The sequence below is a fragment of the Genypterus blacodes genome, unplaced genomic scaffold (assembly GCF_046128005.1).
Source record: "Genypterus blacodes isolate CSIRO-AG114 ecotype Tasmania unplaced genomic scaffold, CSIRO-AGI_Gbla_v1 ptg000438l_1, whole genome shotgun sequence".
NCBI classification, from domain to species: domain Eukaryota; kingdom Metazoa; phylum Chordata; class Actinopteri; order Ophidiiformes; family Ophidiidae; genus Genypterus; species Genypterus blacodes.
Window position 1 is genome coordinate 3205088 of NW_027467208.1, and position 23638 is coordinate 3228725.

Here is a 23638-nt window from a genome sequence, read left to right on the forward strand (position 1 = left end):
TTGCCGGTCACTACAGTCCTTATTTTTGTTTGCCGTTTGTTTGAGGAACAATAAAACAACATTGTGCTTTGTTAAATCTGTGTCGGCGTCCTTCACATTTTGCTGCGGTCCTTGCGAGCCAGTAGATAGACGGGGACAGAGACATTACAAAATTTATTTTTTCCTAAAGTTTGAAAAGTACAAACATCTTTTTACAAAAACAGCAAAACTACAGGGTATTGCACAGTCTTTTTTTCATTTATCTCCAAAGTATAAAGTTATCAATTTCCATCCGCAGGACAAAAATAAGAGGGAATAAATTAAGACCTTTTTGTTGAGCAGAATTCTTTTAAATTACAGCACATAAATAAGAATAAACTCTAGAAAATTAAATTAGTCAACAGCGGGAGTTTATCTAAAACATGTTTTGGTGAGAATTTCTAATACTTGAAAAAATAAAAGTGCATTTTGATAGTCAAACTGCCCTATGTGGCTATTTCAAAAGAATTTTTTTTATGTTCTGAAACACAAAAAATATATGTTATATATACATTTTTTAAATATACATAGTGTAAGTGCTTTACTTAAAATGTGTACAAATTAAGAATTTCTTTCTCATTTTGGCAGGATCAACTCATCACAAACTAACTTTGACCTCATCAACACCATGCACGCTCACAGGCTGTTCAGCACAGTAATATGGACCTGAGCTCCCACAGGCTCCTCACAGGTAACACTGGCTCCTATGGTTACTGCTAATGGCGTCCCCTACCTGAGACATCTGTGAGGGGGAGGACAGGACAGACGCAGACGCTCAGAAAGTTCGCAGAGTGAGCCTTTTGAGGCTCCTCAAATATAGGAAGCAGCACCGCCTGTTTAATATTTGGGCAGTCACGATTAATGAATTATACTCGACTATTTGATTTGGAAAAAATAATCGATTAAAAAAGCAAATTATCAATTATTCTTCAATATGACTCCACACTCCAGCCCAATTGTTTCTGCCTTAAATGGCAAATGAAATAACTGATGAACATATCAATAATAGAAAAATAAAATAGAAATAATAAAATACTATTATTATGAAAATATGCCCATTATTTCTGGCTTGCTTTACATTTTTATCCTACTGAATAATTTCAACTTTAACAAACATGATTTATTGAAATAGTTGGGATTTGGAATTTGCAATTGTGTATATTCATATACAAATATTGGTATTTAAGTCTTTTAGTATTATCAAAATAATCAATAGTGAGCGCCCTATTTAATTTCCAGTATTTTCCTTGTACTCCTACACTTTCCACCCTCTTTTCTTGCAATGACACCCTGCAATACGTGAAGGAAGATCTTTTGTTTCTAAGCAACAGTAGTCCCACGATGTCTTCAAAAAGGTTTTTCTCTTTCGGCATAAATATCAGTCAAGCCTGCTGATTCAGGGTCTGTACAAGCACGCTTCAAAAATCACAAAAGAATGCTGATCTCAGACCTGCTTAAAAGTGTCTCTCCAGCCTGACAGCTCTAGTATCAGTAGTCCTCATCTCAGCGCGTCCACGCACACAGATGTGTTCAGTACCCATATTTTAACCACAATCATTCATCACCTGAGGGACAGTCTCTCTGTTTGTTAAGGTTTCTGTGGCTACTTGTCCTTCTCATCTACTTCTCGATGAGACCGGCTTCTTTGATCTTGGTGTAGAAGAACTTCTCCAGTAAGTTGGCACACTTGTAGTACTCGCTCTCCGGGGGGTTGTACTCACGACAGTTGGTGAAGATGCGCTGCATGTCTGCCATAAACAGCTTGCGTGTGGTGTAGTACCTGCTCTTTAGACGCTCACTCATTGTCTTCAGATCTGTGGGAGAAAATGTACAAATCCGAAGTTATTTAAACCTTTTTACTCCACCATAAACATTTGTGAACAGGTCCATACATACCCATTGGGAAGCGGATGACTTGGTAGTAACCGGGTGCTTCTGTCTTCTTCACAGGCTCCATGAAGGGCCAGGCATTTTGGTGACTCTGAGACATAAAGACTAGAGTGGTAACAATGGATGTACATGTGTGTGCATGTGCATGTGTGCGTGTGTGCGTGTGTGCGTGTGTGTGTGCGTGTGCATGTGTGCACGCGCGTGTGTGTGTGCGTGTGCGTGTGTGTGTGCGTGTGTGTGTGTGTGTGTGTGTGTGTGTGTGTCTGTCCCTCACCTTCACATGTTGCAGGATGGTCTTCAGAGTGCTGTACAGCTGATCTGGGTCCTTCAATTCCTTCCTACAGAAGCATTAGGAACACAAAAGATTAGACAACAAACATAAGAATGAGTGTTTTGACTAGACTGGTGAGCTTAGAGATGTGTTGTGTCCATCTTCGAGTCATCACACTGTTATTTCGACTGCAAAATTGGTCAATATACAAACAAGGCTTTCTGCAAAGTGTGACATCTTTACACACTCACACACTCACACTTACCCTTTGCCAACTGGCTTCCATCCAGTGTCACCTATTTAATAAAAAAACAGTTCAGTCTGTTGTACTAATCAGACACAAAGATATGACGTGTTTATGTGAGATGGTTTCAGTGACGTACGTATGCCAGGAATGCTCTCAATGGGAATCTGCCGTACTCCTTCCTTAAAACAGGAAAGGCCTGGGTAGACTTTTCTGATCTGAGCCTGCTTCCTCTCAATCAGCTTTTTGATGATCTGAGGGAGAGAGAGAAAGATTTAGTGAGTATAGCAGAGGGTTGGATGGAGAGTGAAGCGCAAGTACAGTACATACCTCCTTCTGTTTCTTGATGATAACAGAGAACTCTGTGTAGGGGATGCTAGGGTTGAGTTCGCAGCCCATTAGTGTGGCGCCCTCGTAGTCTTTGATGTAGCCGACATATTTGGCCTTGGGCACCTTGATGTCCTTTGAGAAACCCTGAAAGAGAGAGTGCAATTACTGCTTACTGGCAGGGAGACATGGGCGAGTCATGGGATTGTGCTCACGTTGACGAAATGGTAGACTGACCTGCTTCTTAAAGTAGCCAATGGCGTACTCGTCAGCATATGTGAGGAAATTGAGGATTTCGTGCTTAATGTGGTATTCCTTCAGGTGATTCATCAAATGTGTTCCATAACCCTGCAAGCACATGGCCGAGAAAAACAGGCGAGGTTGAGCACTTGGGACCAATCAGACAGCATGAAGTTATCAAGCCCTACCACTAGGCTGGGCAGCAGGGGGCGCTCTCACCTTGACCTGCTCGTTGGAGGTGACGGCACAGAAGACGATCTCTGTGAAGCCCTGTGACGGAAACATTCGGAAGCAGATCCCTCCGATCACGCGGCCGTCCTTGATCAGAGACAGCGTCTTGTGCTTCCTGTCAGAAAATGAGACAATGTTTGATCAAAACAAAACTCCAGGTCATTGCTGAATGAAGCAATGGGTATAATCCAGTACGGTGACACTCACGGGTCAAAGACCAGCCGTGTGATGTACTCTTTGGGCATGCGGGGAAGCTGATGGGAGAACACATTCTGCAGGCCCACCAGCCACATCAAGATCCTCTTATTGGGCTTTTGGTTGAGGGAGTTACCGATGACGTGGAACTCGATCACGCCCCTGCGCTCCTCCAGACGGGCGGCTTCGTCTCGCGCAGAGTGAGCTGACAGCAAACTGGTCTGCACAGGAAGGACATTTGGTTCCTTAGTACCATATGGTTCTACTGTATCTGTGTTTTTGATATACATCTAGCTGAACTCTGACTCAACTAGTTGCTTACCTCTGGAATGGCTGCGGGGTCGGTGATAGTTGCCATGACTTCATTGATAAGGTCCATGGGGATGTCACCCACCACCCTAGGCCTCTTGTTCTCCTCATGGGGGAGGGGTTCTGAGGGTTTCCGCTTCTCCCCAACTGCGAGTGAGCGGAGGGACACAAGATGAAAACAGTGGTTGGTTGATAGAGTTTATACTGTAACAATGCTGAGGGATTGCAAGTTTGCCTGTAGTACCTGGGTTTGACTCCAGCAGAGTTTTCCTCGCCGGACTGACACTGCCACAGCTGGAGTGCTCAACCAACACCGGACTGGTGCTGTAGTACAGCGGCCTGGCCACCGGAGGCGCGCTGATAACTGCAAAGCAAAGGAGAGCTATTCTTACATACCAATTTCTGACAGTATATAAAGAAAGGGTTAATAATTCAGTCCTGAGGTTGGGAGGTGTGTCTGTATTGGTATGTGCGTGTGTGTGTGTGTGTGTGTGTGTGTGTGTGTGTGTGTGTGTGTGTGTGTGTGTGTGTGTGTGTGTGTGTGTGTGTGTGTGTGATACCTGTGTGAATAGGTATCTGGCCTCCTGAGGCTCCTGCCAAAAAGTCTTGGCTCCAGATGGGCGAACTGTGGCTGTACACTTCCTCCTCCAGCATTGATAAGAATCTGAAGAGAGGACAACAACAAACAAACAAACACTAAGCGTGCCAGGTTTGTACGCAGCTACTGTGCAACACAAAGAAAACAATTATGAGAACAAACATGGATTGTGTGTGTGTATCTTACTTGGGGAAGTGTGTGAGGATGAGTGTGCGTTTCTCAGGAGGTAGCTTGTCCTTCTCCTGTCTTGCTTGCTCCAGCAGCTGCTTCCTCATCACAGTGAACACTGAACGCAGAAACGTGCGGCCGAATATCTGCGTGGTCTCATACCGGGGGAGACTGTCGCAGAACTGAGGCACATTACAGTAGCAGAGCCATCTGCAGCAAACACATGTCAGCAAGTGAAACTAGAGTAATAACTGCAAAATCTAAAACCCTGCCTAACATTCTGAAGAGCTTTTTCCTCTATGGCTTGTTCAATAACCACAATCCTGCACGGCAATGCTGCTACCTGGTGTAGTTGGGTTTGTATCCAGCTGTGTCGTCGTTGGGGACCCTCTGCCGTCTCTGCGACGGGGTCTCCAGCTGCCAATAATTGATCTGGTTGAGAAACATCTTGGCCAGCTCCATAATGGTTTGGCGTTCCTTAGACGGGAGGTGGCTGAACTTGTACTGAACAAAATTATTCACCCCCTATTTTTGGGGAAACACAGGAAAGAAAGTGGAAAATAAATGAATGAATGAATAAATTGTATGTCAACACCTGAACTGATTTATAATGAATACATCCACATATCCTTTCATGTCTCACTGGTGCCCCGCCCCCTCTGTCTATCGGCCTGTAATTAACTTAGACAAACACACCTGCTCACACACAGAGGGACCTTCAAGGGAAATCTGTCATCAGGAAGAACTTAAGAACAGCTTTAATCAAATACTAAGACTTTGAGTACAACTAATAAGGTAGAATCCAACAGGAAAATGTTAAGATTCCATTTCTGGCCTTTTGTCTTTAAGAATGCTCCTCTTGTATGTGACTGCTAAACACATAGTTTTGTTTGTTGCTTTTGCTTGCCAGGAAATGAGCTCAGTGACAGATTAACAGTCAGAGCAGTGAGTGGTGATTACTGCAGTAAAAGATTGTAAACAGTTTTGTGATTGGAATATGAGAACTTTACAGACAGTTTGTGTGACTGTAGACATGATTTGTGGCTACAAATGTAACATGATTACCTGCTCAATACTGGGTTTCTCAAAGGGGGGACTCTCCTGTGCTTCTAACATTGGCTTACCCATCTGTAGGATGGATTTCCTCAGCAGCTGACAGGAAGCAGAGCAGGTCAATGTGTGTTTTACTCACACATCATAAACACAATGCCAAAGTAATCCAGTTATTTGTGTCCAAGTGTTGGTACTTAAAAGATGAAGCTTACTTTAAAAAGGGAAAAGTAGACTTGTTTAGTGTCTGCGTCCTCCTCTTTGTGAACACATGTGTAGAGATACTCCACATCCAAGACAATGCCAAGAAGTCTGTTCATTTCATCCTCTGAAACGTTTTCTAGATGTGTCACGTGATCGCCTGAGAGAGAGAAAGGGAGAGAGAGAGAAGAGGAGAGAGACAAGAAACAATGGAGTGGGCGGCAACAAGGTAAGTGTTTCCATCTCCCAGAGGCCTTATACAGCTATCACCTACTGAAATGTTATATCTATATTCATATTCATACCCAAGGAGTGCGAGCAACTCCGGCAGGGCTCCTGCAGGTTAACTGTGTTGGACTGCTGGTCAGTTCTTGGGGGCGTAGGAGGAGGATTCTGGCTCTTCCAGCCATTACATTTGCAGGCTCCTTCAGCCTGCAGTAACAAAGAGTAGGAGAAACTTTAGAGATTTAAATCACATTAATTGCAGCATCTGTTAACTCGGATGATGAGTAAACAAATGATATCATAACCAAAATCTGTGCTATGCCCGTTTGTGTGTGTAAGCTGCATGGAGAGGTGCTGAAAACACCAAACTTCATTGAACGCATCCTTGAAAGAATATAAGTGAAGAAGTTCTCATCATGCAAGACTTTTGTTTACTGCCAACAAAGGATACTCTTTAAGCAACTTGTACAATAGACATTGACATAAAAAATCTTTTTGTGGTTTATCTTCTTCATTGCATCATGGAAGATATCAATGATTGTTTTGCCTTCATTACAGTGGGTTCTGGGAAATGCAAGACAGATGTATCCTCCAAATTATATGAGACCATAGTCGCATTTTAAGTATCTTACTAAATGGGACAGTCACTGTCGCCACTATGATGTAAGTGGTCTATAAATGACACCTTCAAAAAAGGGGTCAATGAAATGAGACGGCTTAGATTTTAAACTTGCTGTGTCAAGCATCAACATGAAGCAACCGCCACAATGTAAGCTTTCGGGACCCTAATGCTGAATAGTGCCTCCATAAGCAATAAACTAAACCGGATGAGTAAAATCCAATTTTAATAGACAGAACCACGAGATCTAAAATCTCAAGGGTTTCTTGTTTGCAAAGGTCATCGAGTGTGTGTGATGCTTCATGACTGGCAGACACAAAACTACGCTGCAGAAACTCTCAGCCCTCGAGTTTGCTTTTATTAACACCGGCCCATAAGCTGCAAATGTATAGATACTGGTTGATTTTGTACAGTAAGAGGAACTCGGCCTGTCACCGCCAGCTGGAGCTGCCGCACTGAGCATGCGCGTTAAAACAACAACAAACTCCGCCCCCCTCGGCAGCTGTCACCCTGTCAAAACAAAGACACCCGTCCGCCGCGCTGCGCCGATGAAATATTTCATAAACACAATAAAATCCATTGCATCTACCGAGTCGAGTTGGCGGAATGCGGGCGGGGGCGCGAGGGAGAAGCGTTGCGCGTGGAGAGACGCGCCGCGCGCTGCAGCCTTGCACGCGCAGACAGCGACTCCCCAAAAAAAGCGCCGCCAAGCCAATGTTTACGTTCACCAACCCCCCACATACACACTAACACGGCGAGGGGGTAAAATCAGCGGGGGGTCATATAGCTGACACGCTCGCGACCATAATGATGATTTCATTAATAACGTTTGACCTTGTTTTTGTTCCAATTACTTGTAAGCGTCGGCAAAAATTAAAAAAAAAAAAGAAAAAAAAAACGAAGTGCGGCAATGGCTTCCTTTGCTGCGCTTGCATTTTCAAACTATTACAACCAAGCCCACGAAACACCTCCCCGCTCCGAGTGCTCGCCAAAATGTAAATGCACGAAAAGTCGGTTATCGGCTGGTGTGGCGTACTTTGCATGAAGAATAAACTCCGAGTTTTTCCAGTTTCTTCGGCCGTGGGGAGGAGCGGAGTTGCGCCTTCTTCACAGCGATACGTGCGGAGCCTCCAGCGGCGCCGGAGCCCTCCGTCCCCCCGGCTCCAGGAGCGGCCGGAACCAAGCCCGCGGCTCCGATGGCCGGCGAACCTTGCTGAATCCCAGCGCTGTCGGCCATCGTTTGCACCGAACCCCGACGGACGGGACGGCCGGCCCGGGAGATAGCTGCGCTGATGTCCGGTTTATTCCACAAGCGGAGGATCAGACATGGCGCTCATCCTTATTTTCAATTTCTCATTGTAGGCCCATTTTCCTCCGCTAGGGGACTCGGAATGGGAAAGGCCAATCGCGCTGCCATTCAGGCGAGAGGGGGAAAATGCAACTATTTGCAGCAAAAACTCAAGGTCAAATGTAGTACAAACACTGAATCACGGAGCTCTCACGCAAACACAGTCTATTCGTGGCGCACTTAGCATGTATAACAATCAAACCAAAATACAAACTAATAACTCACCCCAGGAGTGTTTAACACCTAAATAAAACTTGGCATCCCACCAATTTACACTTAATTCTGAGAATCTTTAACCATGAAATAAACTGCAGAATATGATCAAATATAGAGTATGTAAATAAAAACACAAGCTTACCTTAAGAGACGGTGACAACATAAGCTTTAGTCCTTACCTGTAAAGACCAAAAGTGACAGCAAACACTAAATAGTACTGGGGAAAATGCCATGCACACAAATACACACAGCCTGAGTACAATAATAAATGATCAAATTTATTTCAGTATTTATTTGGTCATTACATAACAGTACTGTAAAATGCTTGCATTTAAATGTTTCGGCTGCAATTAAGTGCCCACTGCAAAAAAAAAACAAACAAACATACAATTTACATCCCTAATATATGTTAATTCATTTCTGATGGTGCCATGTGACAGCAGGTGCCTACTCTGTTACTGAGATGAAGGGGTCAAAGTCTGTTGTTTCTGTGTTCCTCCTCGGGAGCTTCTAGGAGGGTGACTAGAAGCTCATTCTGACTTAAGAGAGGAGAACCCAACGAGGCATCCTAACTTGGTACTATTACAAAGGAATTAGCGAAATGCGAGAAAGAGATCATGTTAAAAAAACAATATAGCAACCAAAATGTTTGGATATTTTTTTCTTCTTTAGAGAAGGGGTACAGGACAGACCACTAAATAAATGCAATTTTGTTTTTTTGTTAATATCACTACATACATTTATAAAGCCCACCACTGATTATAATTTAACCATTTGTGTGAAAAAGGAAACGGCAACAAAACTCCAAACCCGGATTGAAGCTGTTTTTTCCCCCCCTGCTAACTGTACAGCTTTTTTTTTGATTATCTAAACGACTCCCTAGCAAGCATTAGTCCTGTCACTGTAAATCGAAAAAAGGTAGACTACATTGCAACACCCTATTTACAGTATATTATTTATATATTTATATATATTTATATCACACTGGCTGTAATTATGACATGATATATTCATGAGCATCATTAGTGCAAGGCATGAGTAAGACAGACCTGTCAAGAATTATTGACCCGATGAATGTGTGTGTGTGTGTGTGTAACAATAGTTCGGTATTGTGGGTGGGACAAGAAAGAACACAACTGTGTGCATGACATGCTCATGGGTGAGGGTGTGGCGTAACAGACTGTGTATCCTTATGTACAATGATGTTTGGGGCTGAAGGGGTTCAGAGGGAACAAGTGGTGTGTGTTGATGTGCAAATGTGTGCCACAACACACATGAATGGGCACGTGTGAGTAAGTCCTAATTTGTTGCCAGCCAGCACAGGCCTAGTTTCTACACACTGACACAACACCTGTGTCTAAAGCACTTACTAACCAAGAGATGATGACAGATGGTTCCCATTCAAAGGTGATTAATGCCGTTATCATCCCGTCACCCCTCACATGCCGCAAACCCCCACTCACTGTCCTCATCTTTGCTTTTTCTTTTTAAATGCAAACACAGTAGCAATCTAGAAACATTAACATAACTGAAAAGGTACAGTGTGCATACACAAAAATCACCCAGAGACAGAATATTTAGAAAATAATCTGACCCAAAGACCTCCAGGCTGTAGCCCCGAGTAGAACCACAAGCTGGTGATCTACACGAGCGTTATGGAGGGACACTGCACTGGGAGGCGGCGGCTGGTGGGTGCACCTCAGTGTCCCGAGCTGCGCGGTCAGGGGGCTTAAACGGTGCTGCACAGGCCCTTACACACACTGAAGTCACAGAGTCAATACTGTGAAACATTGCACAATGCCACGAGTGACAGCTAGAAGCAGGCATGACCCTGGGATGGGCCTTAGGGTGGCAGAGGAGAATTTACACTAGTGCTACTTTGGGTTTTTTGGGGAATGCGCTCGGATAGCAGTGGACAGACAGAGGAGATGACCGAGAGAATCTGGAGGTCTTCACTCCACCGCAAATCCTTAACCTTGAGATAAAAAGGTCTCAGTGACATGAGCAGGGTGGAGCTGAAGTTTCCCCTCCACTCTCTCTCTCCATCCCCACCGTCCCTCCTTCTCAGATGTACTAAAGCACATTCCTCTTCTCCAATCAACCTTTTTCCTGTGCTACTGCACACAAAAGGTAAAACGGTTTTCTTTTTACTCCATTTTAGGCCATGTAGGTATATGTGCATTCATAATTCTGACAAAATTATAGAAAACAATAATGAACAAAAGAGAAGCTTGGGTTAGAAATGCAGTAGTTAAATCTTAAAGATACCCAGGAAAGAGAACAACATGGAACAACTCTGCCTCTCAATGCCACTCATCATCTACATGTTGGAAAGGGGGGGGGGTTCATGACTGTAATATCTGCCATCTGCCATCAATAATAAGAGATCTACAGTAACAAGCTGGATGGAAGAAAGGTTAGGAGGTTTACCTAAACATAGCAGAACCTTAACAGATGAAAAGAGGCAGAGTCATGCTGAGAAATCAGTGTGATGGCATTAACTTAGTTACTGCAAAAACAAAGACGGGTTGTGACTGTTTGGGGGGGGCATCATTTCTTCTGCAGGTAAGAGAATTGGGGCATAAAGTACAACACATTGCATTAGTAACTGCCGTGGCGTTTGGGGCGTGGGCCGCGTTAGTTACTGCTATACAGGATGAGCAGGGCAAAGGCGTTCTTCACATTAGTTACTGCAACACGGGGCCTTGGCTGGCTGAGCGGCTTCCGTCAGGTCCACTCCCCGGTTCCGCCCGCTGGTGGCTCCTGCAGCCTGGGGCTCGCTCTTCGGCAATCTCTTGGCTGTAAGACAAACCCAACATACCCTCTTATAACCATCCAACCCAATGGATATCAGAGAATCTCCTTCCCCCAGAGAAAGTGTCAAAGTCTTACGTACCAATGGCCATGAAGATCTCATTCACATTCATCGATGTCTTTGCTGACGTCTCCATGAAAAGTAAGCTGTTGTCATCAGCGTAGGACTGAGCATCCTGTCAACACACAGCATGCACAAACAATTTTCAATCCAGCCACATGTGTGCACACGATGGCTGTCATTGTTTCAGTATATAACACCATGATGTCACCATGTGTGTTTGGTCTAACCTGGAAGTCAACAGCTCTCTTGGTGGCCAGGTCGGCCTTGTTGCCTGACAGAGCGATGACTATATTCGGGCTAGCTTGTCTCTGCAGCTCCTTCACCCAGTTCTTTGCCCGAGCAAACGACTCCTGGAAACAGCAGAGATGGAACAATTTATAAAAAACACCAAGCTTTCATGAATTTTACGTCGTTATTACATTTGGCAGCAGAATTGTGACAGAAGGCGGTCATTGCATAAGACTACATGAGGGATGAGAGCACATGCCTCGTTTGTGATGTCGTAGACCACGATGGCAGCCTGAGCTCCTCTGTAATACATGGGGGCCAAACTGTGGTATCGCTCCTGACCTGCAGTGTCCCAGATCTCAAACTTCACTGTTGTGTCATCTAGACACACTGTCTGAGTGAGGAAGGCAGCTAAAGGGACAAAGTGACGCAACATGTGAGTCAGCAACAGAAAATCAACCACAACAACACAACAGCAGCAGCAGATCCATGAGACGCTGCAACGTCAAATAGTTGCAAACAAATACCAAATTAAAATTCCAAATGTACAGCTTTAACACATTTCATTTACGACCCAGTTGCAGCTCATGACAGGTAGCCAGGTGTGCTGAGTGAATGTGAAGCTCACCTCCTATTGTGCTCTCCTGGAATTCGTGGAACTGACCCTTGACAAAGCGGAGCACTAAGCTGGACTTCCCAACGGCCGACTCGCCCAGCAGCACCAGCTTAAACTGGCAGATCTTGTTGGCTGCATTGGGTCCGTTGGGTCTCGTAGCTCCTCCCCGATTGGCCATGACCTAGTCAGATCCACCGGTGCCCTGCGTCAAACGTTCACTAGAACTCAGGATTTCTGCTGTGAGGGACAGGAGAGAAGATTTGCTTAACGACTATCAGAGGGAAATATAGATGACCACAATCTGCTCATAATCAGGCACAGCTGAATTAATCATATACTTGTTTGTAGTTACTTGCAGCTCCTCACAGTCACACTTAAGGCCTTGGAAAACAGAGCCAGTGTGCTACAAGTGCTGTATGTGATATCCTATCTGCTATTCTGCTTTAGAAAAAGAGTCATACTACTTCAAAAAACAAACAGCAGGCTTCTACAACAAATCTGACTGTTTAAAGTTTAAATGTCGGGGAGCACTTTCCTTTATGAATGTCATACATACAAGTCAAAGCAGGAAAAGGGAGCCTAGGCTGAATCACTGAAGTTTAGAGTTTCCCCCTCATATTCCCTGAGCCTCTTATGAGTGAATACCTCTGTATGGAGACATACCATGCATTCTTATAGGGCCTTGTTTGGTAACTAATTTAGATTCTACTGCTGACTAATCTGCGTACAACATAGCCGTTGTAAGGAGATAAACAGAGGTTCTCAGGTTTTGCAGAGACAAGCTGTCCTGGATATGAGATGTTGAATGGTTTCTGTGGCGGCGGAATTCTTTCTGTGCAGTGAACCTGGAAGTTTATCAAGATCAATTAAAGCTGTGACCAAGAAATGTGTTGAGTTAAAGGAATTGTAATTTGTAAGCCTCGAGTTTGTGGTTGGGTTACATTTGGAACATGACGACATTTAACACACCTCCACAAACGACAGCCTTACACAATAACAGAGATCCATCAACAGGTCAGCGTCTGAGGTTATGAGACGATCAAAGTTACAGATTCCACTATTTCTTGGTCAGAATCTTAAGAAATGACTCAGTGCAGCATCTCGGCACGGGTGTCTCATCATATACCACCATAATTTGAAAACATGCGAGTGGCCTTGGGCTGATTCTCCAACTTGCTCAACGAAATTAAACACAAAAATGCGCTTTTAATCAATATGGGTCGATCATTATTGCATTTAAGCGCTGATTTCTTGTGTGACCAAGAATAATCGGTGAAATATGATGTAATAGTATCAGTGTACGACCAAACAAACCCTCTAAAACGGCGTAAATGTAGAGAAAATTCATAGCGGACATCTCAACCTTTGACAGCGAATACATTTTTCGACAACACCTTCATGCAACATGAGAGAGTTTAGCGACAGAACAACAAACTGCACTTGCCTGAGCTCCTAACTAACTGTCAACAAATACAGCCGCACAGCAAAGCTCACTAAATATTGACACTTGGCTGACGTTTGTTCATGTATATCCACACTGCGCTGCTCAATAACCACACAGGCGAAAGTCAAGTTTAGTCACTATTTGCGATTACTGTCAAATTTTAAAGGAACGTCGCCATTTTCCTAATTGTTTTTGCTTAGCCCGCTAGCTTGCTGGTTTGCTGTTAGCCGATGTAGCTACGTAGCTTCTTCAGAGAGTAGCGTTACACCCACCAAACCCCGCGTACAACACAACAGCACATAAAAAAGTATTATTATTATATCTATTATTATGTGTCTTAAACTGTCGGGTAATGTTATCAAACGGGTGTAGCCAAACCTTACACCAACAAACACTCATATCTGCTAGCACTGTTAGCATTCCACCCACTGACCTGATTCCACCCTGTAGCTGCTAGCTGCGTAGCGCGGAGCCAACTTCTAGGTTGACGACAGACATCACTAACCGCTGACTAACACCACCGCCAAGGAGGAAAGCTCGGTTAAAATAAAGCGTAAGGAAGGCCCGTCTGCGTTTTATCATCTCCACCATTAAAGTAAACAACATCGACCTAGCTGGTGCAGGCAGCTAGCGGACAGGCTAGCTAGTTAGCCTGTCATCCAGCTGGCTCGGTCCGTGTCAGATACCTGAGCGCCGGGCGAAGCTTGGAGCAGAGAGCCGCAGCGTGGTGATGTGTAGCGGGGGAGCCGGGGCGCTGCGAGGCGGCGGCGGCGGAGTTGTTGTCGGACAGCCGAGGGAAGAATTTCAACAAGCCCGTCACGTCTCCTCCTTCCTTTCTTCTCGCAACTTCCCCTCAGAACCAAAACACAAACAAGCTCTTCCGCCCCCCGCGCCACGTCACACGGCGCCCGGCCTCGACTCGGCGATGACTCGGGACTAAAACACGTCTGTAACTCCGAGTCGCATCAGATGGTTGCGTTTGGAGCTCCATTAGTTTATTTTATGTGTGTTTTATGAAGTGTGTCTTCATTTTATTCTGCTGACTGAATCATGTTACGTTTTTTTTAAACAATTCCAATCTTAAATACATTGTTTGTGTTAGATCCCCAAATTAGCTGACGATTTTCAAAGGATTCTTCTTAAATTCCTTCTGGTTTTTAGTCAATAATTTTCCTACAGAGCCTCGGGTTTTTATCCTTTTATATAATATAAAAGAATACGTGATAATATCTCTTCGTTCACCTAAATACGTAAAACACAGTGACTTTGCTAGATCACAATGTGCACACAGAGGACACAACATTTATTCAGTCGAAATGAAAGAAAGCTTCATGTCTCGCTGCAGTGAGATATTAAATGAGTCTGTTGATTCTAAATAGAAATCTGAGGGTGATGAGAACGGGAATGATTAGAAATTAGAAGCACTATATTTCCATACATTTGTACTGACATTCTGGAGCAGTTTTGGGTGTTAATTTCACATCGATCAGAAATGTGATCAATTAATTCCTAGCATTTTCTCTAATCGCAGCGAAAATGACTAACTATCACGTCAGCGGCCGCTAGAGGGCAATATTGTAACATTCAATCCTCGATGTTGCTCTGGCGACGAAGAAGAAAGTTCCGCCTTGCATCACGTTGCTTTTCCGGCCAAAGCTGTATCATATAAATCCCAGTGGTGTCAATAATGCAGATAGACTTTAGGACAGGAGCGTCTTAACGTTACTTTTCCCCGACCATCGCTTCGTTTGCTCGCCATCAAGCTGCCCAGCAGAGTCCAGTAATGGAGGAAGGAAGAGATGAGACACCAGAGGAGCTGCTGGCAAAGCAGCATCGCAAGGAAAAGAAGGATCTGCAAGGTGGCAACTCTACTATTTCTGTTCGTTGCGCAGTTATATATTTATGTCGCAGCTGGAATGTTTTTTTTTCCTTGGGATTCAGTCCAAACAGTGGCCAATTTATTAGATACACCTGTACAATCCAATGTAAGAACCTTTGATAGAAAATCCTGCTTTTGTCAAGATGATGATGTTCATTTTTGATTTTGATTGAAGAGAGAGGACCATGTGGTATTTCTTCTGGGCATATTGCCTCGTTGGAATTGGAATGCTTATACTGTATGTGTTATCATTCTGTATTTGATGTCCATTGTTTCACTGATTGGTTGTTTTCACCTTCAGCCAAAATCCAGAGCATGAAGACTGCAGTCCCCAAAAATGACAAGAAAAGGAGGAAGCAGATGACAGAGGAGATTACCAAGCTAGAGGCCGACCTCAGCCAGAAACACAAGGAGGAGCTCGGGCAGCTTAAATCTACAGCTGCACCTGAAGTAAATAACTCTGTCACACACTCATACTAATGAAATAAATGTAGGTTCATCATGCACAAAAACTACATACTAACTTATGCCTCAATTTTGACAGGTGGACAATGTGATCAATGGAGTGGAGACCCTGAAGGTGGATAGTGGAGGAGGAGAAGAAGGAGGAGAAGGAGGTGGAGGAGGAGGAGGAGGAGAAGAAGAGGAGGAAGAAGAGGTCAACCAGCCACGTCTGACCAAGGCCCAGAAGAGAAGGGTGAGCTCCAGTTTGCCTCTGAGGGGAAATATGATTATTTCAACTGCAGTTTGTCATGTTTACGATCATTTACTCTCACATCTGTGTGTCCCGGCAAATGTTTATTTAAATTCCTATGCACAGAACACTTCTATAGTTGCAGCAATTCCGACACATTAACTTAATTCTGGTTCTAAATGCAGGACAAGAAGGCTGCCCAGGAGAAGGAGCGTGAAAGCCGGATAGCTGAGGCGGAGGAGCAGAACCTGCTGGGCGTGCGTCACCAGGAGGGCTTGAAGCTGACGCAGAAACTCGCCCAGCAAAAGCTGCAGATCAAGGAGATTCCATCCGATGGCCACTGCATGTATCGAGCCGTGGAAGATCAACTGACGCAATGGGCAACTGTAGGTGGTCGATAGGTTGCCAGTTCAAGTTCAAAGCCTAGTTTGAATATCTAATCAGGATCAGGATAGAGGGAAAGCAGGCAGTCTCATGCTTCCTGCTGCTTCTTACTGTCTGCTCTAAACTCTATTCTATTCTCTTCTATTCTATTCTAGCCTGGGTTAAACCTGAGTGTGAAGGAACTGCGATCCCGCACCGCTGAGCACATGAGAAGCCACGTTGACGACTTCCTGCCTTTCCTCACCAACCCAAACACTGGTGACATGTACACAACAGGTAGCAGCTGCTATCGCCGCCCTTGTTCCAGCTGTTGGAATCGCAAACAGCATAATAGAGCAAACCATTTATTAACCTGCTGGGTAACAATATGATGTGTAAGCAGAATTAACGCATGCACGTGTCTGATTACAGATGAGTTTGAGAAGTACTGCAGTGATGTGGAGCAGACGGCCGCCTGGGGAGGGCAACTGGAAGTGAGGAGTCCTTTCTTATCCTGTCGTCATAGAAACGCTGATATTTTGCCATCCTTTTTGTTTTACAATTAAACTTTTCCCTTACAGTTGCGAGCACTGACCCAAGTCCTTCATCTACCAATCGAAGTGATCCAGTCGGACTCGCCCACTGTAAAGATTGGAGAGGAATATAAGAGTCCCCCTGTTACTCTGGTGTGAGTGTTTATGTCAATGTGTTCATGTTTGACCGGGTTCTAATGGCCTATGCATGCTCGTCACACACACAGTATCTATATGTTTTGGATATATAAACTAAGACCATGTGGATACGTTGTTTTTTGCAGCTACATGCGTCACGCCTACGGACTAGGAGAGCACTACAATTCCGTGGAGCAGCTAAAGGAGCCGTCCACCACAGAGGGAAGCTGAGAGACGGCGTGTGATGGAACCGTTGTGCGACATGCAGAGCGTCCAGAGCGCTCGTACAGACGCCCCGCAATACAGACGGGATTTCATTGACCCTCCCTCATCATCGAAGACATTGTCAGCTAAGGTTAACATATAGCGTTACATGCAGAAGGAGGATTTCCTGTCTAGAGGTCAAATGATAACTCGGTATTGTGCGGATGAAAATGCATAACAGGAAGATTTTATTTTTATTGATTTTACGTCGAACACCCTGGATGTATCTTTAGGAGCAAACAGTGTAACACACTCGCCTTTCACAGAATCCATTTTAGCTCCAGCACATGTTGATCACGTAGCAGTTGAGTAAGTTTGATTGTGCATGTTACCCAACCAGAAACCAGCTGAGTCACCATCAAGCTGACACACACCTCAGCAGTGTTCCTGGAATGAATTGAATTGTGGAACTTGTACAACACGGTGGCGTTATGATGTAATAGTGACAGATTTAGAATATTTCTGATGAGTTATTGCACAGTGATGTTCTGTTCAACCTATGACTGCAACAGATGAGCACATTTGAGATTTTGGCGTTTGTATTCTGTTATGACACGGAGTAAACTTGGGAAGTACGTTTGAATTTGCTGTGCAGTGTGAGAAATGTGTTCCAAAACGATTTACTGTATAAAGAGACTGAAAACACACAACGTTGTCCTGTCTTGCTTAAGTTTCACCACAAGAGGCCGCCAGAACATACACACTGAATCTTCGTTGACCGTCTCCACGGAAACTTGGATTCCTGCAGACGTCACGTTCACGAATGGCTGACTCAGTGTCGGTGTTTCGAGCTTTGCATGGAAAAGCGACGTCTTTGAATTTGTGTTCGAAGAAGATAAACAAGCTTCCCGAGTCTGTCTGCAGACTAACAAACCTTTTAGTGTTGCTGCTGAACAACAACAACATCTGCGCTCTGCCAGCCGAGCTGCAGAAGCTACAACACGTGAGTCTGCGTTCAGTCCGACATGATGCTTGATCACTAAGAAGACATAAAACAAAGAATAAAAGTTACATTTAAAGACAATAAGTGTGGCTTTATCTTTAAATTTTGTTAACTGAATAAAAAGCATTTCCCTTTGAAATACACGAAGTTAATAACTAATTATATTTTACCCTTTTATTCTTACATTTGATTTAATGTCTAATTTCGCTAAATTAATATGAATTAAAATTTTGTTTTATTATTATTATTATGAAAATAATTATTTTTATATTATTGTTGTTTTGGCCGGATTTGACTCTGACTCAGCAGCTGATTACAAACAGGTTTCAGCTGGATCAAATGATTCCACAGACAAACCCGGCTGACAACATTATGAAAGTAGAATATATCATCACAGTCATAACAAACAAGACATCAGAGCATCATAGTCCTTTGCTTATGTGAATAACAAGTCGGTATCATCTTAAATGTTTAGTAGCGTATACAGGCCTGTGTGTGTGTGTTTGTCATGCTTTTCTAGCTGTCGGAGCTTAATTTGGGGAATAATGCCCTGAAGGAGGTTCCTGCTGTTTTGGGCCACCTGGAATCGCTGAAAAAACTCTATCTATTCAGCAACCAAATTACAGAAGTGCCACCTGGTGTGATAGGTAGGTTCTCTGTGTTGTGCGTGATGAGCATAGAGAAATACAAAGCTAAGTTGTGTTGGTTTTCACCTGTACGCTTCAGGTTGCCTGCTGAACCTTGTTGTGCTGAATCTGAACCACAACCAGATTCAGACTCTCCCTGCAGAGATTAAAAGGTAGATGCACAGCCTGACATCATGATATCCCCTGATTATACCTTCATTAAAAACATTATTAATGTTCCTGACAAACCTTCTCCTCAGCCTGGGCAAACTTAAACATCTCAGCCTGGTGGACAATAAGCTGCAGGACGTCCCGGCTGAGCTCGGTCACCTGTCCAAGTTGTGTGAAATAAACCTGACCCGCAACAACTTAGCATGGCTTCCACGGCAGCTGTACTGGTGCAGGGAACTCGGAAAGATCTACCTAGCCAGAAACAAGCTGACAGAACTGCCAGAGGTGTGTGTGTGTGTGTGTGTGTGTGTATTCACGAACATACCTAACAGAAAATGCAGCTGAAGACTTTCTCCCTGTTGAACGCAGGGAATCGGGGCTCTGACGAAACTCCAAGTCCTGGACGTGGCTGGGAATGAGCTGTCCATGTTCCCTGTTGAGGTTCAGTATTTCACCTTTTTAGAAATTATTATTATTATGGGACACCTGGAGTGACACTGACCAGTTGTTGCTCTGTGTAGTTTCACCAGCTCCCACTACAAGAGCTCCACTGTGAGGGCAACAGGTTTGTGTCCTATGAGCCGATGACATCAGTGCAGGCCATGGAGGTTCTCACTTTAAAGGTAAAAGAAGTCTAAAAGCAAATAAATGCACACAATACACTGTGGTTTAGTTAAATTAGCTGTTTGTCTTCCTTCCCTGCCGAACAAACAAAAAATCATTCTCCTTCTGGGAACAAGTTTGAACAGATTTGTCATTATTTTGCTTTGTTTGGAGTCCAACAACACTGTCATTGTTGTCTTTAGGAATTGGTTGCCAGATTTGTTTTGCGGGAGGAGAGGAACAGAAGCTCTGTGATCCACACAAGGCTCCCCCACTACCAATGTCTGACTGCTGTACTGGCCAACAGAGGGCGCTGTGCCGTTTGCCAGGGCCCCTTCCTCACCACCTGGCTGGAGTGTGTGCGGTTCATCCACCTGAGGAAGGTGAGGATCATATAAAGACTCACTGATCCCTGACGAAGCACAACCCTCTGCATCACTGAGACTAAAATAGGAATCAATGTTCAGACGCAGTTAAAGGTGCATATTACATTGCATGTGTGTGTGTGTTCCAGGATATGAACATGAAGAGTTCACTGACTGTTCCAGTGCGTGCCCTCCTGTGTTCATACATGTGTTTTAATAGAGATGGACACTCTTACTTTGGTGTTGCTACAAGATAAACATCCACTGATAAAAGGTAAAAATAAATAAAGTCCATCATGACACCATGGTTAAATGCATCTATATGATTCCATACATGAGTGACACATCCAGCATGTTCACATCTGTATTAATACGCTACTATAAAATATTAATCCTCGTATTTTAAAAGGTCTCTTCAAACTTCCCATACATGCGGTTTTACCTTTTGACCACTAGATGGCAGCAAATGGCCAATTAAGAATCATATGCCGTATTTCCAATATGCCACCGCTCACAGCAGCTGAACAATATGACTGTAGTGAGTTTGGAGGTCGTCTGACCTTTAGCATGGAGCTCATTTGTATCCTTCACAAAACCCAATGTTCCTATTGGCTCTTAATGTGCTCAACTACAGAATGTTTTATTTTAAACTCCACTATAATTGACTCTACCATAGAGCCATTAGGATGAGACTTACAGTGCTAAAAATGTGTTCGCTCCCGAATTAAAAATTAACTTACATATAGATCCCACACATGTTCAGGCTGCTAATATCTAATGAGTTTCTATTCCCTTGTCAGTGCTGATCAAGATGCACTGAGACTCCATAGCTGCTCCATCTCCAGCTAGTGGCATCTGTTCCAACCTGCCAGACGAGAGGGAGAGAGAGAGAGAGAGGGGGACAGAGAGAGAGAGGGAGGGAGGGAGGGAAGGAAAGAGAGAAAGAGCGAGCTTCATTTCTAGCAAATTAATTTCCCATCCACGCCTCCAGAGCTTGCTAGCTCATTCACTAGCTGCTGTGGCCGCTGCTGCATGTGTCTACTGAGTTGGAGCCTCATGCATAATGCATCAGGTTTAATTGCAAACCCAGAAACTAATGACTTTGGACTGGTTAACAGCAGGGGAGCCATACATCTCGAGCAAACTGAATGAAAAATCAGCTCAGAGGAGAGAAAAAAAGGAGCCTAGCCCCTAATTGATGAATAATTGAAGCGGCGAGCTACAGGGCATAATTGTGACATTTTGTTTCAATCAATTTCCAAGTGGTGTGGGCGAAAGTGCACTTAAAGGGAAAAGGCGATGACAATGAATGAGGGAGAAGGAAAGACGAGGGTGAAATGGAGAGAGAGTAGTAAGTGATAGAAATGGACACTGGGTCTTCTGTCACTCAGGGACGTTCGACACTGGTCTGGACTTATTCACACATCGATCTCATCTCACTCTGTAGGTGTCAATCTGCTGTTAGGCCACTTTTTCGTTGCCAGCCAAAAAATCTTTATCCCTCATTTTAATTTGCCTTCATCATTAAAAATTTACATTTAAAAGCGACAGGCCCCAAAAACAATGAGGCAGCATCTGCTTTCAATACACATGTTTGTATTTTTAGCCAAGTTAAATTCCTTTGCTTCGCCTTTAGTTTAGTTTGAATGGGCGTAACACCACACCAGGCTGTGTGGGGCTCAGACACACAAAGGGAAGCAGTCAGGATCACTCGAGCGCAACCACATCTGACCTCAGGATCCCATGATAACATTATGATAAGGATTGGGTTTCATTTCCAATAAATAATGTTACAAAAATATGAGAATATGCATTATTCCTCAGACTGCGTAGGATCAACGCTCATCTGGAGCTCCCGCGCTGAAACATTCAACCTACGGCATTTTTGCAATCAGTTCTAAACTGGGAAATAGAAATTAGCCTCAATAATCTTTCTGTGCGCTGACAAAGGTCCCACAGGTGAATCTCTTCATAATAAACAAACAAAGTGTGTGATGGAATTTACTTGTTTTTGTTTAATGATTAGTTTTATGTGAGTTAGATAACATGAAACTATTGTGTGTGTGTGTGTGTGTGTGTGTGTGTGTGTGTGTGTGTGTGTTTGTGTGTGTGTGTGTGTGTGTGTGTGTGTGTGTGTGTTCATACTGTATAAATAGGTCACTCCTCTCTGCTGGCACCATCTTTAGAGGTGAAAGGGCAGCAGATCTGTCCGTGCCTCCTTGCAGGCAGCAGATGTTGGCTTCCTGAAGCAGTGGAGCAGCAGCAGCAGTGTGGGTCTGCCCCGGGCTTTGTCTGTCAGTCGCTCTGGTGTCTTCTGTGAAGCCTAATACACACACACACACGAACACACACATTCATAAACACACAACCGCCTCCCTAACATGCTGCAGAAGCCACGGAAATACAATCACAACACCCACTCTGCATCAAGATAGTTGTCCCTCATTGCTTTGTTGTCATCATGCCGTCTCGCAAAACACACACACTCGCACCCCAACATGTACACACACACACACACACCTTTTTCCATATCACTGAGCCGTCCCTTATGATTTCCGCATACAGAAAGCACACAGGCTTATGTGTAAAAAGCAGCCGCAGCTTGATTGACGTTTATGGAAATGAGGACGTCGCATCCTCACAGGAGACACCATACGGATGGGAGCAGCACGCTGACGAGCGGTGTCTACAAAAGGCGCTTGTAAATTCCTGACATGCCCAGCATATGTTAATGAGCCGTTCTCTCGCTCTGATATAATTACTGCGAGGGGATATTGCCTTTGGTGGAAATATCTGTCTCGCGTGGCGCCGTTACCTCACGGGGGTGAAAAAGTAAAGAATGATAAAGTGGCAGCTGCATAAATTCTCATTTACCACGCTCGGAGGTAAAGAGAGCGACGCTGGCAAATTCACTCAGGATGATATATGTGAGAGAAGGCACCTTGGGTTCATTACATACCTCCTTTGTTTAAGTGTATTCTGTAGTCTCCTATCATTTGTTAGGGGGCATTTAGTCTGTCTTGTCATTTGCTGGCTCTCACTTAGGACGTCTTTAGCGGCGCCGCTGGCTGTTTGAGCTCTCGCTGCATCCTGGGACGAGATGAGCCAAGCAACACGTTACCTAAGGAGTGAATGTAAGATGCTGCGCAAAGGTTTGATCAAATGCATATGACGGGAGTGTGAGTGTTGGCGGTGAAGGCCATAACCAGTTTATCTCGCTCGACTTTTAGCTGTGTGATTTGCGTCTTTCATCATCTCTGTATACAAGTGTTAAGCCTTGATGCAGCATTGATATCAAATAACCTTGGTTACAGCTCCTTGCTCTTTATGCTGTATTCTGCGCATAAGCACACAGAGGGTTTTGAGTCTTTCCAAGCAAAAACATGTATGTGCCTTGGACGTAACAAACAGAGCCTGACATCACATCTTCACTGCCTGGCTGAAGCATGTGTAGTGATTTTTCAGTGGTCCCCCAAATCATGATTGCAGTCATTAGAATGATTCAACAGTGGTGCCGCCCTGATTTTGTCCTCTGGCCCTTTTGGAAAACAGCAGAGGTGCGATTAAAATGAGCTGCATTGATTGCTGTGTTAGAGGCCTTGTGACTGGAGAGAGAGAGAGAGAGAGAGAGAAATAGTCATTCAATAACAAGTGGTGGGCCAGTGTCAAAGCGGAGAGTGTACCACTCCAATCAGTGGAATCTATTGTCTCGCATGGCTGCCCTTGACAGATCTCGGTATTGA

General features: G+C 44.2%; 4 protein-coding genes across 5 annotated transcripts; 2 read left to right on the forward strand and 2 right to left on the reverse strand.

The window, feature by feature from the left end:
- Window positions 1–1123: 1123 nt before the first annotated feature.
- On the reverse strand, window positions 1124–7946 carry kat2b (K(lysine) acetyltransferase 2B). Its single transcript, XM_076139233.1, has 18 exons — window positions 7623–7946; window positions 6048–6174; window positions 5757–5902; window positions 5557–5643; window positions 4835–5016; window positions 4510–4701; window positions 4286–4389; window positions 3970–4089; window positions 3739–3872; window positions 3429–3637; window positions 3210–3336; window positions 2988–3098; window positions 2754–2897; window positions 2563–2677; window positions 2445–2475; window positions 2183–2246; window positions 1915–1999; window positions 1124–1832 (listed from the first exon to the last, which is right to left on the reverse strand). Exons 1-18 carry the CDS (start codon window positions 7821–7823, stop codon window positions 1639–1641), a joined length of 2373 nt encoding a protein of 790 aa, XP_075995348.1. The 5' UTR covers window positions 7824–7946; the 3' UTR covers window positions 1124–1638.
- A 461-nt stretch (window positions 7947–8407) lies between these two features.
- rab5aa (RAB5A, member RAS oncogene family, a) lies at window positions 8408–14189 on the reverse strand. 2 transcript variants are annotated; one of them, XM_076139322.1, is made up of 6 exons: window positions 14003–14189; window positions 11885–12106; window positions 11516–11667; window positions 11256–11378; window positions 11047–11140; window positions 8408–10949 (listed from the first exon to the last, which is right to left on the reverse strand). In XM_076139322.1, exons 2-6 carry the CDS (start codon window positions 12048–12050, stop codon window positions 10834–10836), a joined length of 651 nt encoding a protein of 216 aa, XP_075995437.1. In that variant the 5' UTR covers window positions 12051–12106; window positions 14003–14189; the 3' UTR covers window positions 8408–10833. The 2 variants fall into 2 exon arrangements, with proteins under 2 accessions (XP_075995437.1, XP_075995436.1); XM_076139321.1 differs by having other exon boundaries at window positions 11885–12109.
- Window positions 14190–14926: 737 nt separating this feature from the next.
- On the forward strand, window positions 14927–17892 carry otud6b (OTU deubiquitinase 6B). The gene is made up of 8 exons (XM_076139652.1): window positions 14927–15175; window positions 15497–15645; window positions 15740–15892; window positions 16075–16275; window positions 16429–16549; window positions 16685–16746; window positions 16834–16940; window positions 17070–17892. Exons 1-8 carry the CDS (start codon window positions 15100–15102, stop codon window positions 17152–17154), a joined length of 954 nt encoding a protein of 317 aa, XP_075995767.1. The 5' UTR covers window positions 14927–15099; the 3' UTR covers window positions 17155–17892.
- A 58-nt stretch (window positions 17893–17950) lies between these two features.
- On the forward strand, window positions 17951–20152 carry lrrc69 (leucine rich repeat containing 69). The gene is made up of 8 exons (XM_076139653.1): window positions 17951–18130; window positions 18651–18777; window positions 18857–18929; window positions 19017–19212; window positions 19297–19368; window positions 19449–19550; window positions 19734–19913; window positions 20045–20152. The coding sequence occupies exons 1-8, from the start codon at window positions 17951–17953 to the stop codon at window positions 20150–20152; spliced, it is 1038 nt and encodes a 345-aa protein (XP_075995768.1).
- Window positions 20153–23638: the final 3486 nt, after the last annotated feature.